Source organism: Mus musculus, chromosome X, assembly GCF_000001635.26.
Source record: "Mus musculus strain C57BL/6J chromosome X, GRCm38.p6 C57BL/6J".
In the NCBI taxonomy this organism is placed as follows: Eukaryota; Metazoa; Chordata; class Mammalia; order Rodentia; family Muridae; genus Mus; species Mus musculus.
In genome coordinates, this window is record NC_000086.7 from 123,820,667 (window position 1) to 123,834,674 (window position 14,008).

General features: G+C 38.4%; 1 protein-coding gene across 1 annotated transcript in view; it reads left to right on the forward strand.

Annotated features, from left to right (window-relative positions):
• The window catches only part of Cldn34c3 (claudin 34C3), a 34,938-nt gene extending 32,455 nt beyond the window's left edge, over nucleotides 1-2,483 (forward strand). Inside the window, exon 4 of the mRNA XM_011247721.1 lies at nucleotides 2,342-2,483. Coding sequence (XP_011246023.1) covers nucleotides 2,342-2,365 — 24 coding nt within the window. The 3' untranslated portion in view covers nucleotides 2,366-2,483. The remainder of the gene's footprint in view (nucleotides 1-2,341) is intronic.
• The last annotated feature ends 11,525 nt before the right edge of the window (nucleotides 2,484-14,008 follow it).

Genomic DNA, 14,008 nt, shown 5'->3' on the forward strand with positions numbered 1-14,008 from the left:
TAAAGGTGTGTTCCTTAAACTCGGAGATTCAATCTTCTGGAATCCATAGCCAATATGGCTCAAGATCTTCAAACCAAGATCCAGATAAGGATCTCCAAGCCTCCAGATAAGGGTCACTGGTGAGCCTTCCAATTCCGGATTGTAGTTCATTCCAAATATTGTCAAGTTGACAACCAGGAATAGCCACTACAACAATGGAGTACTACTCAGCAATTAAAAACAGTGAATTTATGAAATTCTTAGGCAAATGGATAGATTTGGAGGATATCATCCTAAATGAGGTAAACCAATCACAAAAGGAAACACATGATATGTACTCACTGATAAGTGGATATTAGCCCAGAAACTTAGAATACACAAGACACAATTTGCAAAACACATGAGTCTCAAGAAGAAGGAAGAGCAAAGTGTGGATACATCCTTTCTTCTTAAAATGGGGAACAAAATACCAATGGAAGGAGTTACAAAGGCAAAGTTCGGAACAGATCCTGAAGGAACAACCATCCAGAGACTGCCCTACTTGGGGATACACCCCATAAACAACTACCAAACACAGTCACTAGGCAGATGCCAATAAGAGGCTGCTGAGAGGAGCCTCATATAGCTGTCTCTTGTGAGGCTCTGCTAGTGCCTGGCAAATACAGAAGTGGATGCTCACAATTATCCATTGGACAGAGCACACGGGTCCCAATGAAGGAGCCAGAGAAATACTCATTGAGCTGGAGGGGTCTGAAGCCCTATAGGTGGAACATCAATATGAACTAATCAGTACCCCCAAGCTCCTTGGAACTATACCAACAATCAAAGAAAACATATGGTTGAACTTGTGGCTCTAGCTATATATGTAGCAGATGATGGCCTAATCAGTCATCAAAGGAAGGAGAGGCCCTTGGTCTTGGGAAGGCTCTATGCCCCAGTACAGGGGAATGCCAGGAGTAGGAATCAGAGTGGGTGGGTTGGGGAGTAGGGGCATTGGGGAGGGAATAGGGGATTTTTGGAGGAGAAACTAAGAAAGGGGCTAACATTTGAAATGTAAATAAAGAAAATATCTAAAAAGAAAGAATTATTCATTTAAAATTAAATTCCCGGAAATGTTATTACCCCAGAAAATATCATTTAATTTTATTTGCATCTAATTTGCACAATCTGCCTCTTAGGATTATAATTCACACTTGTACACATCATACACACAAACACAAACACAAACACACACCACACACATTTGTGTAGTGTCCCCATCTGCCTATTACCCATGACATTTTAATAATTTTGGTTTGCTGAACAAATTTAATCAATGTCTTCTCAGTTAACTAACTCTGGTTGAGCTCTTTAGAAAATGTACTTTCTGGGTGATGCCATGTTCTTTGTACTGAATGTTAATATATAGGTGTCTTATAGTACCTGCCTCTTACTGATACAAGGTTTGATACAATTGTTGGTAGATCCTTGAGGAGAAGACTTAATTTCACTTAAGCTGAATGGTTTCCCCAACTAAAAGTTTCATCTCCATGTGGTCCCTGTTTGTAGCAATGGAATATTAGCATTCCATGAGGTCATTGGTTGATGTGTTTCTAATTAGCAGAAAGGATTTTAGAGAGTTTGAACTACTATGTCTATTTGCTCACTCTGAATTCTTATGTATATCAAGAAGTTGGAGTAACCGCTTCATTCTTCCCCTCTATTTTCAGTAATTTGTAAAAGAATTTGAAGGTATTATTTAGATTTTGTTTGTACTTTTTGGTTTTTGAATATTGAAGTAGTTGGTGTTGTTTCATGAGTTAATTTTCGTCCATTTTTACGTATGTAAATAATCAAGGTCTTGAGGTGTATTTACAGAGAGCAGTGATTATTCCACTGTGTTTCATTTCAAGCACTTAATAAATGAACAAACAAATGCTAAGGTGTTTCCCAGTCGTTAAAGGAAGTTGATTTTCTTGGTGAGGATCTGGGGTTTGATTTCTAGCCAACACGTGGCAGCTTACATCTGTCTGTAACTACAATCCCAGGGAATCTGACACCATCTTTGAACCTGAATAGGCACCAGGCATGTTTATAGTACACAGATATAGATATAGACAAAATATTTGTGAATATCATATAAAATAAGATTTTAAAAAATGGAAAAATTTTTCATTCCAAATATAGACCTTAGTGAATGCATAACCAGACATGATTATTATACAATGTCTTCTGTCTCAACTCAAGTCTTAGATTAGCTAGTGATATATCCCTAGCATGTATATATATAGTCCAATAAAATTTTACTATATAATGGATTTTGTACACACAAAGACAAAGTAGGTTCTCTCTTTACCCGCCTAGATTCCCTCTTTTCTTTCAGTTCCAAGATGCATCCCAGGCTTGAACCCAGACATGAGAGCTGCAGACTGGACCAACAAATTGGTGTCCCACGCAGGATCTGGGAAATGGCAGAGGACACGGGAAGGAACACTGCTGGTTTGGAGCTCCATGGAAGAAGAAAATAATTAAAGAAAATTTGTACCAGAACATGAGAAGAAACAGGCATAAGGTTGCCAGGTGTGGTACAGTCTAAGCTGGAATGGCGCTAAACCTGCATGCTGAATTCACTTAGGTTCAGCAGTGAGATTATCAGAATCTAGGAACATAAAAGTCAGTTAGCGACAGCTTCCAGAGCTGCTTCTTAGGTTAGAGAGAAAAAGGGGTTTAGATTTTATAATTAGTTGGATTGGCCGCAGTCAGAAACTGCATCAGGTGGGAGGAAAATGTCCCAGAAGCAGAGAGAAATTTTAGGGGTGCCCTGACTTGATATTTCTGGAACCTACAGCAAAAGTTCTCTGCCCTCTTTGAGTTTTTTTTTTTCCCCCTAAGGTCTTGACTAATGTCTGGTGCACCAGTCTGTCCACGTGTTAGATTCATGTATGTTCATGTCTAGTCTGAATGAATGAATGTTCTGTGTTTTCATGTTGGAAGATAAAAGATGACTAAAACTTTCTCAGCTGGTATAGCAAAGCCTAGAGGGCCACAGGCTTTAGCCAAGATCAGGCACACATCAGGAGGGCCCCTGCTGTAAAAACTGTTCTTTAAAAGAAAAAAGAGAGTCTGTAACCTTGTGGTATTGGGGCGAAAATGCTGATAGATGTTTTATTCCCTAAGAAAATTCTCTGCATTCATAATTATTGTGTTTATCTGATTACAAAGTGTCTTTTATTTTATAATTATAGCTAGAAAAAATTAATATTCTCTGATTGATCTAAGTGTAACTGCTTCTTTTTTTTCTGATAATGTGCTCTGCGTGTCTTCACAATTAGCTCATAAGTTATTGTTATGATTAAATAATTGTTACGATGATAACAGAGGGTTAGCCTTAAATTGGCAACTCTAGAGTTTTTCAAACACGTGACATAAGCAGGTCAAAAAACTGGGTCTCCTAAGAAACTTCTAACTGAGATAATATTTAATGTGATTCTTATCCTAGAAAGTAGAAGTAAGATAAGATTTAAAGCAATGACTCTTTAATGAAGCATTAAAGATTGCACTGTCATGTATTCATAGGTATAAACTGGCAGCCAAACTTCATAATGTGATAGTAATGCTTCTAATATTGATTCTAAAGGTGATAAATTGTTTTGAAATTGGGTTTTGCTTTCCCAAAGTTATAGTTATAATCTAATGTTGCAAAAGAAACTTAGTAATTCTAAATTCTGTCCTCATGGCAGGAGGAACTAAGCTCAGAGTAGCTTCTGCATGGTTTGTGTGACTTTCTTTTGTCTTGCAAATGGGGCCTGGGGAAGCTCTGGAAGCTTGCCTCCAGGGGAAATCTTTGGGAAATCTTCTTTTAGCTAAAAGAGCACCTTTGCAGATCTAGCTAAATGTTGTTTTAATAAAGTTCAAATTCATAGTTTATAAAGGGTCAAACAGACTGTAGAATTTATAAAGGCATTACAGTCTGGCTTGCCTACTGTTTATATAGTTATTATAGATCCAAAAGTTTTGTTTTTTTGTTTTTTTTTTTTCTTTGCATCTTAATGATTGTAAAGGTTTTGCTTCTAGTGAGTTTGTAATTACTGGAATATTTTGCCTCTAGGTATGGCTAAATATAGGTCTACATTATGTGAGGAATTTTTATCATTTCTGCTTTATACAAGAAGCCAAGAGTTTGAATCTTTCAGTGTATATTGTTTTCTAAGTAGAAAATATTTTATTAGCTAATGCCTCTCAAAGGAATTTTGCTTAAAACCTTAGGTGTCATTAAGCTAACCCTAGGCAGAGCAGCTTTATCCTTACTGTAAACATTTATTTGGTTCCTGTTAATACATTTGAAGTCATTCCTTTGTTTTGAGTCAGGTAACTTCTAAATATTTTGCCTGCAGTGACTTCCTACCCTCTTTAATTTCTGTATTCTCTGTCTCAGGGCCAGTGACTGCTGGCGGCTGTGGGGCGAGACCCTTGGGCACACAGCTTTCCCTGGGCATGGTGATAAGAGAAGCTGGCAAAAATCGGGAGGCCATGTAGCCAACTCAGGGAGGAGGGCCTTGCCAGCCATTGGCCCATGAGCCTCTGCATGTAGCCATATTTTTCCCACTAAGGCCCGGGGTGCTCAGACACCCTCCCTTGGGTTTCCTAGCCTGAAAGGAAGGCCAAGGTGGCTGCAGCGGTGACAGAAGTGGCTGATACAGCAAGATCGACTCTGCTGCCAGTGCCAGGATGAAGGAGCTGCCACTTGACATTGCTGCAGCAGGCACAGAGGGCATGCACCACCTCTGTTTCAGAGATGTGGGGCTCAACAGCGGGTTAAAATCCAGAGTCCTTTTCAGAGTGACTCTGCATTCCAGGGTGGCAGGCGGCCAGGGACGAGGAGGACTTAGGGCAAACTGCCCCCCCCCCCAGGTACCCTGTGGGTGTCATGCCCGAGACCATGGAGCCACAACAAGGCAGGTGGGCGGGGCCGAGGTAGTACTCACCTCAAAGCACAGTTTCAAAAATCTATTAAAACTACTGTGGTGCTAATAAAGAATTGTAAGATATATTCGTGTATTTTGGCAAACCTATAACAAAAATTGTGCCTTAGGAACCTGACAAAATGTCTGTTCCTTGTTCCAAACAGCATTTAATGTGGTTATTACAGAATATTAATAATTAATCTATTATATACCATCATTTTAAATAAAATTGACAATATCCCAAAGGTAAGTTAAAATTTGTTTTTATGCATTTTTTTTGTATCTTCTATAAATTCATGCATGCAAGCATGCATCCCAATTATTGTGTTTAAAAACAAGCCCTCTATGGGAAATAGTACATGTGAATTAGATCACGCGCATATTCTTTTGAGCTTCCCCCTGCTTCAGCACAGATAATTTAGTTGTGTGGTGTGGATGATGTTTTAAAATGCTGAAAATTTAAGCCTTAATTTGGAGTCAGTATTATATCTCAGAGCTCACAATTGCTTAAGATTGTTTGACCCTCAGATGCTATTAATTCTCAAATTTGCAATTGCTTATGCATATACAACTTATAAGAAAAATCGTAATCCTTTTAAGAAGGCTGTTTTTAGACATTTAATAAACTGTTCTGGATTGCCTAGACATCTTAAAACAATGGCATGCTAGATTTCCATCTCAGGCAATCTATAGGCCCTACATATAAGATAGGTTAGATATATAATCTCGTTCTTTATATATTCAAAACAGTTGTGATTTAAGATAATATTTTAATATTCATGGAAACTGTGCATGTCAATTTCTTTGCCATTAGCGTCCTCAGTTACTACTTGTTTCCACATAATAGTGTTAATTCTGGAGAACTTATACTTAATAAATTGCTGCAAATAAATACTCTCATTTCTAAGTTAATGAATAAATAAATTATGCACCTGTGACTATTAACAACTTTTCAAGTTTTCTAGTTACAACCGCTCTTTCAGAGAAACAATTGAAAGTGCTATTAGTCACTGCCCATGTTACATGAATACTGACTATAACAGTCAAGTATTTGAGATATTTTGTCAACAAATTATTAATTCTCAAGGACAAGGTATTGCAGAACTTTAAAACTTTAACTTTTTAAAAGACAAAGAGGGAAATTATCACCATGCATATTATTTAGTGCATTTCCATGCACATTATTTAAATCATACTTTTATTTTAGAATTTTGAAATTTGGATGTCAAAGAACTTAATAAATACCTTATACTATCTTAAAAGGATCTACTTACTGGCATATGGCTTGATTCTGAACAGCTACCTTATTAGGGAAAGGAAAAACATAGGTTCTCTCCACAGAACGCTGCAGAAGCATGATGGCTAATTTGTGTGACAAGCTGGCAGGTGATTTGGCTAAGTGCCCTGACTAAAGTGACAAGGAAGCTAAATTGGGTACATATTTTCGACCCATCCTTGTTTACCATTTTTTTCAGTTTGGACTAGTGAAGCTGCCCCCTAAGACGGAATTGGATGGTTCGGGAGGATCTGAGATCCAAAGACAGGCAGAGCTGCCAGCCACCATAATTCCAAGGCAGGACTTTAAAGCATAAATACATTTTATGCCTCAGTCCAGTTTTATTTAATATTATTTAAAGGGGGGGATATTACCTCCTTCCAGCCTAGCAAGGCTGGCTGAGACCATCTGCCCCTGAGGCAGAGCCACCTGCTGTGTGGCTTCTCATCCCTCTCCTTTGATATGCCACTACCTGCCACCTGCCTGAGGCTGAATCACTTCTCCAAGATCTTCCAGAGTTAACAAGGAACTGTGATTTTCCTGGGATCCTACTAAAAGGCTGATCTGACAACTTCAAAGGAACTTTGTGTGACTGGGAATGGGCCTCCCCTCTTCTTTATAAAGCATGTTTGCCTACATTAAAGTTGAGTCTTGATCAGAATTCAGTCTTGACTCCATTTCATTGTTTACCCGCCTAGATTCCCTCTTTTCTTTCAGTTTCAAAATGCATTCCAGGCTCAAACCCAGACATGAGAGCCACAAGCCCGCCCCAACAGTGGGAGACTTCAACACCCCACTGTCACTAATGGACAGGTCATTGAATCAGAATCTAAACAAAGACACAGTCAAACTAAAAGAGGTTATGAAAGAAATGGATTTAACAGATGTCTACAGAACATTTCACCCTAAAACAAAAGAATGCACTTCTCTGCACCTCATGGTACCTTCTGCAAAATTGACCATATTCTAGGGCTAAAAACAAGCCTCAACAAATTCCAAAGGTTGATAATAATCCTATGCATCCTATCAGATCATCATGGACTAAGGCTGGTCTTCAATAACAACAAAACAGAAAGCCCACACATACATGGAAATTGAACAACTCTCTACTCTATTAAAACTTGGTTAGGGAAGAAATAAAGAATTTAAAGATCTCCTGGAATTCAGTGAAGATAACACAACATAGATTATGGTACACAATGAAATCAGTGCTAAGAGGAAACTTCATGGCACTACGTGCCCTCCTAAAGAAATTGGAGAGACCCTACACTAGAAACAACCTCACACATGAGAACTATAGAGTATTAGAAGGCAGAAGATAGTCATAATCTTGGCCAAAACCAACAAAATAGAAACAAAGAAAACAATACAAAGAATCAGCAATACCAAAAGCTGGTTCTTTGAATGAATCAAGATAGAAAAACCCCTAGCAAAACTAAATAAAGAGACTAGAGGCAGTATCTGAATTAACAAAATCAGAAATGAAAAAGGAGACATAAGAACAGAAATAGAGGAAATTCGAAAAAGAAATCATCAGATCCTACTATAAAAGCCTGTACTCATCAAAACTAGAAAACATAGATGAAATAGATTTCTAGACAGATGCCATATACCTAAGTTAAAGCAAAAGCAGGTAAACATTCTAAATAGGCCCATATCCCCTAAGAAATCATTAAAAACCTCTCAACAAGAAATGGCACAGGGCCAGAAGGCTTTATTGTAGAATTCTACTAGAACTTCAAAGAAGACCTAATAACAATATTCCTCAATCTATTCCATAAAATAGAAACAGAAGGAATACTACATAATTAATTCTATGAAGACACAATTACTCTAATACCTAAACCACACAAGGATTCAACAAAAACGAAAACTTAAGACCAGTTTTGATTATAAATATTGATGGAAAAAATACTCAAATTTTTTTTTGTAAATAGAATACAAGCACATGTAAAAACCACCATTCAACATCAAGTATAGTTCATTTTAGAGATGCCAGGTTGCTTCAATATACAAAATTTCATTAATGTAATCTACTATATAAACAAATTAAAAGAAATAAATCACTAACATAGTAAAAATGGCCACACTACCAAAGGCAATCTACAGATTCAATGCAATCCCCATAAAAATCACAACAGAATTATTCAAAGACATACAAAGAACATTTGTTAAATTAACCTGGAAAGAGAAAAAAACCCAGGATAGAAAAAAAGAAATCCTAATGATAAAATAATGGCTTGGGAAATCACCATCCTTTTTCATGGGCCATATAATGTGACAAGCTAATAACTAGAAAGTGATCATCCTGAAGTGGCTTGTTTCAGATTATTATGCAACAGGTGCACCCTTATTAATCAAGGCTGTATAGAACTCATTTTAGGAAAGAATCCTGCTATTAATATGCTTTTCCTGTTATTATTAAAGATATATAACAATTACTAAGTATAGCACACCCCTTTAGAACAGATCTCCAGAGATCCATGATGATGTAATGTCCTGTAGTAATGTTTCATAAACACATTGATGACTTAAGTCTTAAGAAAGATTCTATAAGAATTCCTAAAATTATATCTGTGATTATTAAGCTCTTTTATAGTGGGAATGCTAGTAGGTCCTTTTCTTTCTTTCTTTTTTATTAGATATTTTCTTCATTTACATTTCAAATGCTATCCCGAATGTCCCCTATACCCTCCTCCCTCCATGGTCCATAAAATACCTACTCCTGCTTCCTGGCCCTGGCATTCCCCTGTACTGAGGCATATGATCTTCACAAGACTAAGGTCCTCTTCCCCCATTAATGGCCTAAAAGGTCATCCTCTGCTACATATTCAAATAGAGACACAAGTTTTGGGGAGTACTGAGTACTTCGTATTCTTGTTCCTCCTGTAGGGTTGCAGACCCCTTTACATCCTTGGGTACATTCTATAGCTCCATCATTAGGGGCCCTGTGTTCCATCCTATAGTTGACTGTGATCATCCACTTCTGAATTTGACAGGAACTGACATAGCCTCATAAGAGACAGCTATGTCAGGGTCCTGACAGCAAAATCTTGCTGGGAGATACAATAGTGTCAGTGTTTGGTGGTTGCTTATGGAATGGATACCCTGGTAAGGCAGTCTTTGGATGGTCCTTCCTTCTGTTTCAGCTCGGAACTTTGTCTCTGTAACTCCTTCCATGGGTATTTTGATCCCCATTCTAAGAAAGAACAAATTATCCACACTTTTATCTTCCTTCATCTTGAGTTTCAAGTGTTTTGCAAATTGTATCTTGGGTATTAAAGTTTCTGGGCTAATATCCACTTATCAGTGAGTGCATATCATGTGAGTTCTTTTGTGATTGGGTTATCTCACTCAGGATGGTATCCTTCAGATACCATCCATTTGCCTAAGAATTTCACTAATTCATTGTTTTTAATAGCTGAGTAGTACTCCATTGTGTAAATCACCACATTTTCTGTGTCCATTCCTCTGTTGAGGGACATCGGGGTTCTTTCCAGCTTCTAGCTATTATAAATAAGGCTGTTATGAACATAGTGGAGCATGTGCCCTTATTACAAGTTGGAACATCTACTGAGTATATGCCCAGGATAGGTATTGCTGGATCTTCCTGTCCATGTCCAATTTTCTGAGGAACCACCAGGACGATTTCCAGAGTGGTTTTACCAGATTACAATCTCACCAACAATGGAGGAATGTTCCTCTTTCTCCACATCCTCGCCAGCATCTGCTGTCACCTGAATTTTTGAACTTAGCCATTCTGACTGGTGTGAGGAGGAATCTCAGGGTTGTTTTGATTTGCATTTCCCTGATGATTAAGGATGTTGAACATTTTTTCAGGTGCTTCTCAGCAATTCAGTATTCCTCAGTTGAGAATTCTTTATTTGGCTCTGTACCCCATTTTTTACTAGGGTTATATGATTTTCTGGAGTCCAGTTTCTTGAGTTCTTTGTATATATTGGATATTAGTCCCCCATCTGATTTAGGATTGGTAAAAATCATTTCCCAATCTGTTGGTGGCCTTTTTGTCTTATTGACTAGTGTCTTTTGCCTTACAGAAGCTTTGCAATTTTATGAGGTCCCATTTGTTGATTCTCGATATTACAACACAAGCCATTGATATTCTGTTCAGGATTTTTTTTATCCTAGTGCCCATATCTTCAAGGCTTTTCCCCACTGTCTCCTTTATAAGTTTCAGTGTCTTTGGTTTTATGTGGAATTCATTGATCCACTTAGAATTGAGCTTTGTACAAGGAAATAAGAATGGATCAATTCACATTCTTCTGTATGATAACTGCCAGTTGTGCCAGCACCATTTGTTGAAAATGCTGTCTTTTTCCAGTGGATGGTTTTAGTTCCTTTGTCAAAGATCAAGCAACCATAGGTGTGTGGGTTCCTTTCTGGATCTTTAATTCTATTCCATAGATCTACCTGTCTGTCACTGTACCAGTACCATGCAGTTTTTATCACAATTGCTATGTAGTACAGCTTGAGGACAGGCATGGTGATTCCACCATATGTTGTTTTATTGTTGAGAATAATTTTTGCTATCCTAGGTTTTTTGATATTCCAGATGAATTTGCAAACTGCCATTTCTAACTTGGTGAAGAATTGAGTTGGAATTTTGATGGGGATTGCATTGAAACTGTAGATTGCTTTCATCAGGATAGCAATATTTTTTCTATACTAATTCTGCCAATCCACGAGCATGGGAGATCTTTCTTTCTTCTGAGATCTTCTTCAATTTCTTTCTTCAGAGATTTGAAGTTTGTATCATACAGATCTTTCCCTTCCTTAGTTAGATTCACACCCAGATATTTTATATTATTTAGGACTGCTGTGAAGCGTGCTGTCTCCCTAATTTCTTTCTCAGCCTGTTTATCTTTGTGTAGAGAAAGACCAATGATTTTTTTTTTTTTTTTAGTTAATTTTATATCCAGCTACTGCATAGAAGCTGTTTATCAGGTTTAGAAATTCTCTGGTGGAATTTTTGGGGTCACTTATAGATATGATCATATCATCTCCAAATAGTGATGTTTTGACTTCTTGTTTTCCAATTTCTATCCCCTTGATCTACTTCTGTTTTCCAATTGCTCTGGCTAGGATTTCAAGTGCTATATTGAATAGATAGGAAGAAAATGGGCAGCCTTGTCTAGTCCCTGATTTTAGTGGGATTGGTTTTAGTTTCTCTCCATTTAGTTTGATGTTGACTATTGGTTTGCTATATATTGCTTTTATTATGTTTAAGTATGGACCTTGAATTCCTGATCTTTCCATGATTTTTATTATGAATGGGTGTTGGATTTCGTCAAATGATTTCTCAGCATCTAAGGAGATGATCATGCGGTTTTTGTTTTTGAGTTTGCTTATATAGTGGATTACATTGATGTGTTTCCTTATATTAAACCATCCCTGCATCCCTGGGATGAAGCCCACTTTATCATTATTGATGATCTTTGTGATATGTTCTTGGATTCGGTTTGCATGGACTTTATTGAATATTTTTGCATCTATATTCATAAGGTAAATTGGTCTGAAGTCCTCTATTTTGTTGGGAATTTATATGGTTTAGGTATCAGAGTAATTGTGGCTTCTATAGAATGAATTGAATAGAGTACCTTCTGTTTCTATTTTGTGAAATAGTTTGAGGACAGTTGGAATTAGTTCTTTTTTGAAGGTCTGATTGATAGAACTCTGCACTAAACCCATGTGGGCGGTCCTGGGCATTATTTGGTTGGGAGCCTATTAGTGACTGCTTCTATTTCTTTAGGGGATATGGGGCTGTTTAGATCTTTATTCTGATCTGGATTTAGCTTTGGTACCTGATTTCTGTCTAGAAAATTGTCCATTTTGTCCAAGTTTTCCAGTTTTGCTTAGTATAGCCTTTTGTAGTAGGATCTGATGATGCCTAGGATTTCCTCAGGTTCTGGTCTTATGTCTCCCTTTTCATTTCTGATTTTGTTAATTAGGATACTGTCGTATCTTATATCTTGGGTATCCTAAGTTTCTAGGCTAATATCCATTTATCAGTGAGTACATATTGTGCAAGTTCCTTTGTGATTGGGTTACCTCACTCAGGATGATACCCTCCAGGTCCATCCATTTGCCTCGGAATTTCATAAATTCATTTTTTTAATACCTGAATAGTATTCCATTGTGTAAATGTACCACATTTTCTGTATCCATTCCTCTGCTGAGGGGCATCTGGGTTCTTTCCAGCTTCTGGCTATTATAAACAAGGCTGCTATGAACATAGTGGAGCATGTGTTCTTCTTACCGGTTGGGACATCTTCTGGATATATGCCCAGGAGAGGTATTGCGGGATCCTCCTGTAGTACTATGTCCAATTTCTGAGGAACCGCCAGACTGATTTAGGATACCCAAGATATAAGATACAACTTGCCAAACGCATGAAATTCAAGAAGAACGAAGACCAAATTGTGTACACTTTACCCTTTCCTAGAAATGGGAACAAAACCCCCATGGAAGGAGTTACAGAGACAAAATTTGGAGCTGTGACGAAAGGATGGACCATCTAGTGACTGCCATATGCAGGGATCCATCCCATAATCAGCTTCCAAACACTGACACCATTGCATACACTAGCAAGATTTTGCTGAAAGGACCCAGATATAGCTCTCTCTTGTGAGACTATGCCGGGGCCTAGCAAACACAGAAGTGGATGATCATAGTCAGCTATTGGATGGGTCACACGGCCCCCAATGGAGGAGCTAGAGAAATTACCCAAGGAGCTAAAGGGAACTGCAACCCTATAGGTTGAACAACAATATGAACTAACCATTACCCCGGAGATCTATTCTCTAGCTTTATATGTATCAAAAGATGGCCTAGTCGGCCATCACTGCAAAGAGAGGCCCATTGGACTTGCAAACTTTATATGCCCCAGTACAGGGGAACACCAGGACCAAAACAGGTTAGTGGGTGGGTAGTGGATTGGGGGTGGGTGGGTATGGGGGACATTTGGGATAGCATTGAAAATGTAAACGAGGAAAATACCTAATTAAAAAAAATGTGTAGCCCAGACTGGCCTCGAACTCGTGATCCTCCTGCCTCTGCCTCCTTCAGCAAATCCTATCTGCGTGCACCACTACAGGCATAACAACAGATCCTGAAGAAATCCAAAACACCATCAGATCCTTCTACAAAAGGCTATACACAACAAAATTGGAAAACCTGGGCGAAATGGACAAATTTCTCGACAGATACCAGGTACCAAAGTTGAATCAGGATCAAACTACTCAGCTATTAAGAAACAAAGACATCCTGAGTTTTTCAGGCAAATGGATGTAACTCGGAAATATCATTCTGAGTAAGGTAACTCAGAACCAAAAGGACATGCATGGTATATACTCATTAATAAGTGGATATTAGCCAAAAAAGTGCAGAACACCCAGTATGCATTCCGCAGAACTTAAAAAGGTTATCAAGCCACAAGGCCCAAGTGAGGACACCTCAATCCCACTTGGAAGGGAGAAGAAAGAAATCACAGGGTGGGGGTGGGGTGGGGGGAGGGTCTCAAGTGGGGAAGGGGACCAGGAGTACTAGAGAGGAACATGATCAGGTATTGGGTAGAGGAAAAAAAAAAAACTGAAGCCCTGAGGGCCAGCAGAAAGAATGAAAACAGGCAACCTATGGAGGTATGACATTGGGGGACCCTCCAGAATGTACCAGAGCCCTGGGAGGTGAGAGACTCTCAGGACTCAAATGGAGGTACCTTAGATGAAATGACCTACAGTGGGGAGTAGGAACTTGTAGATGGGGAGTAGGAACTTGTAGAACCCACATCCAG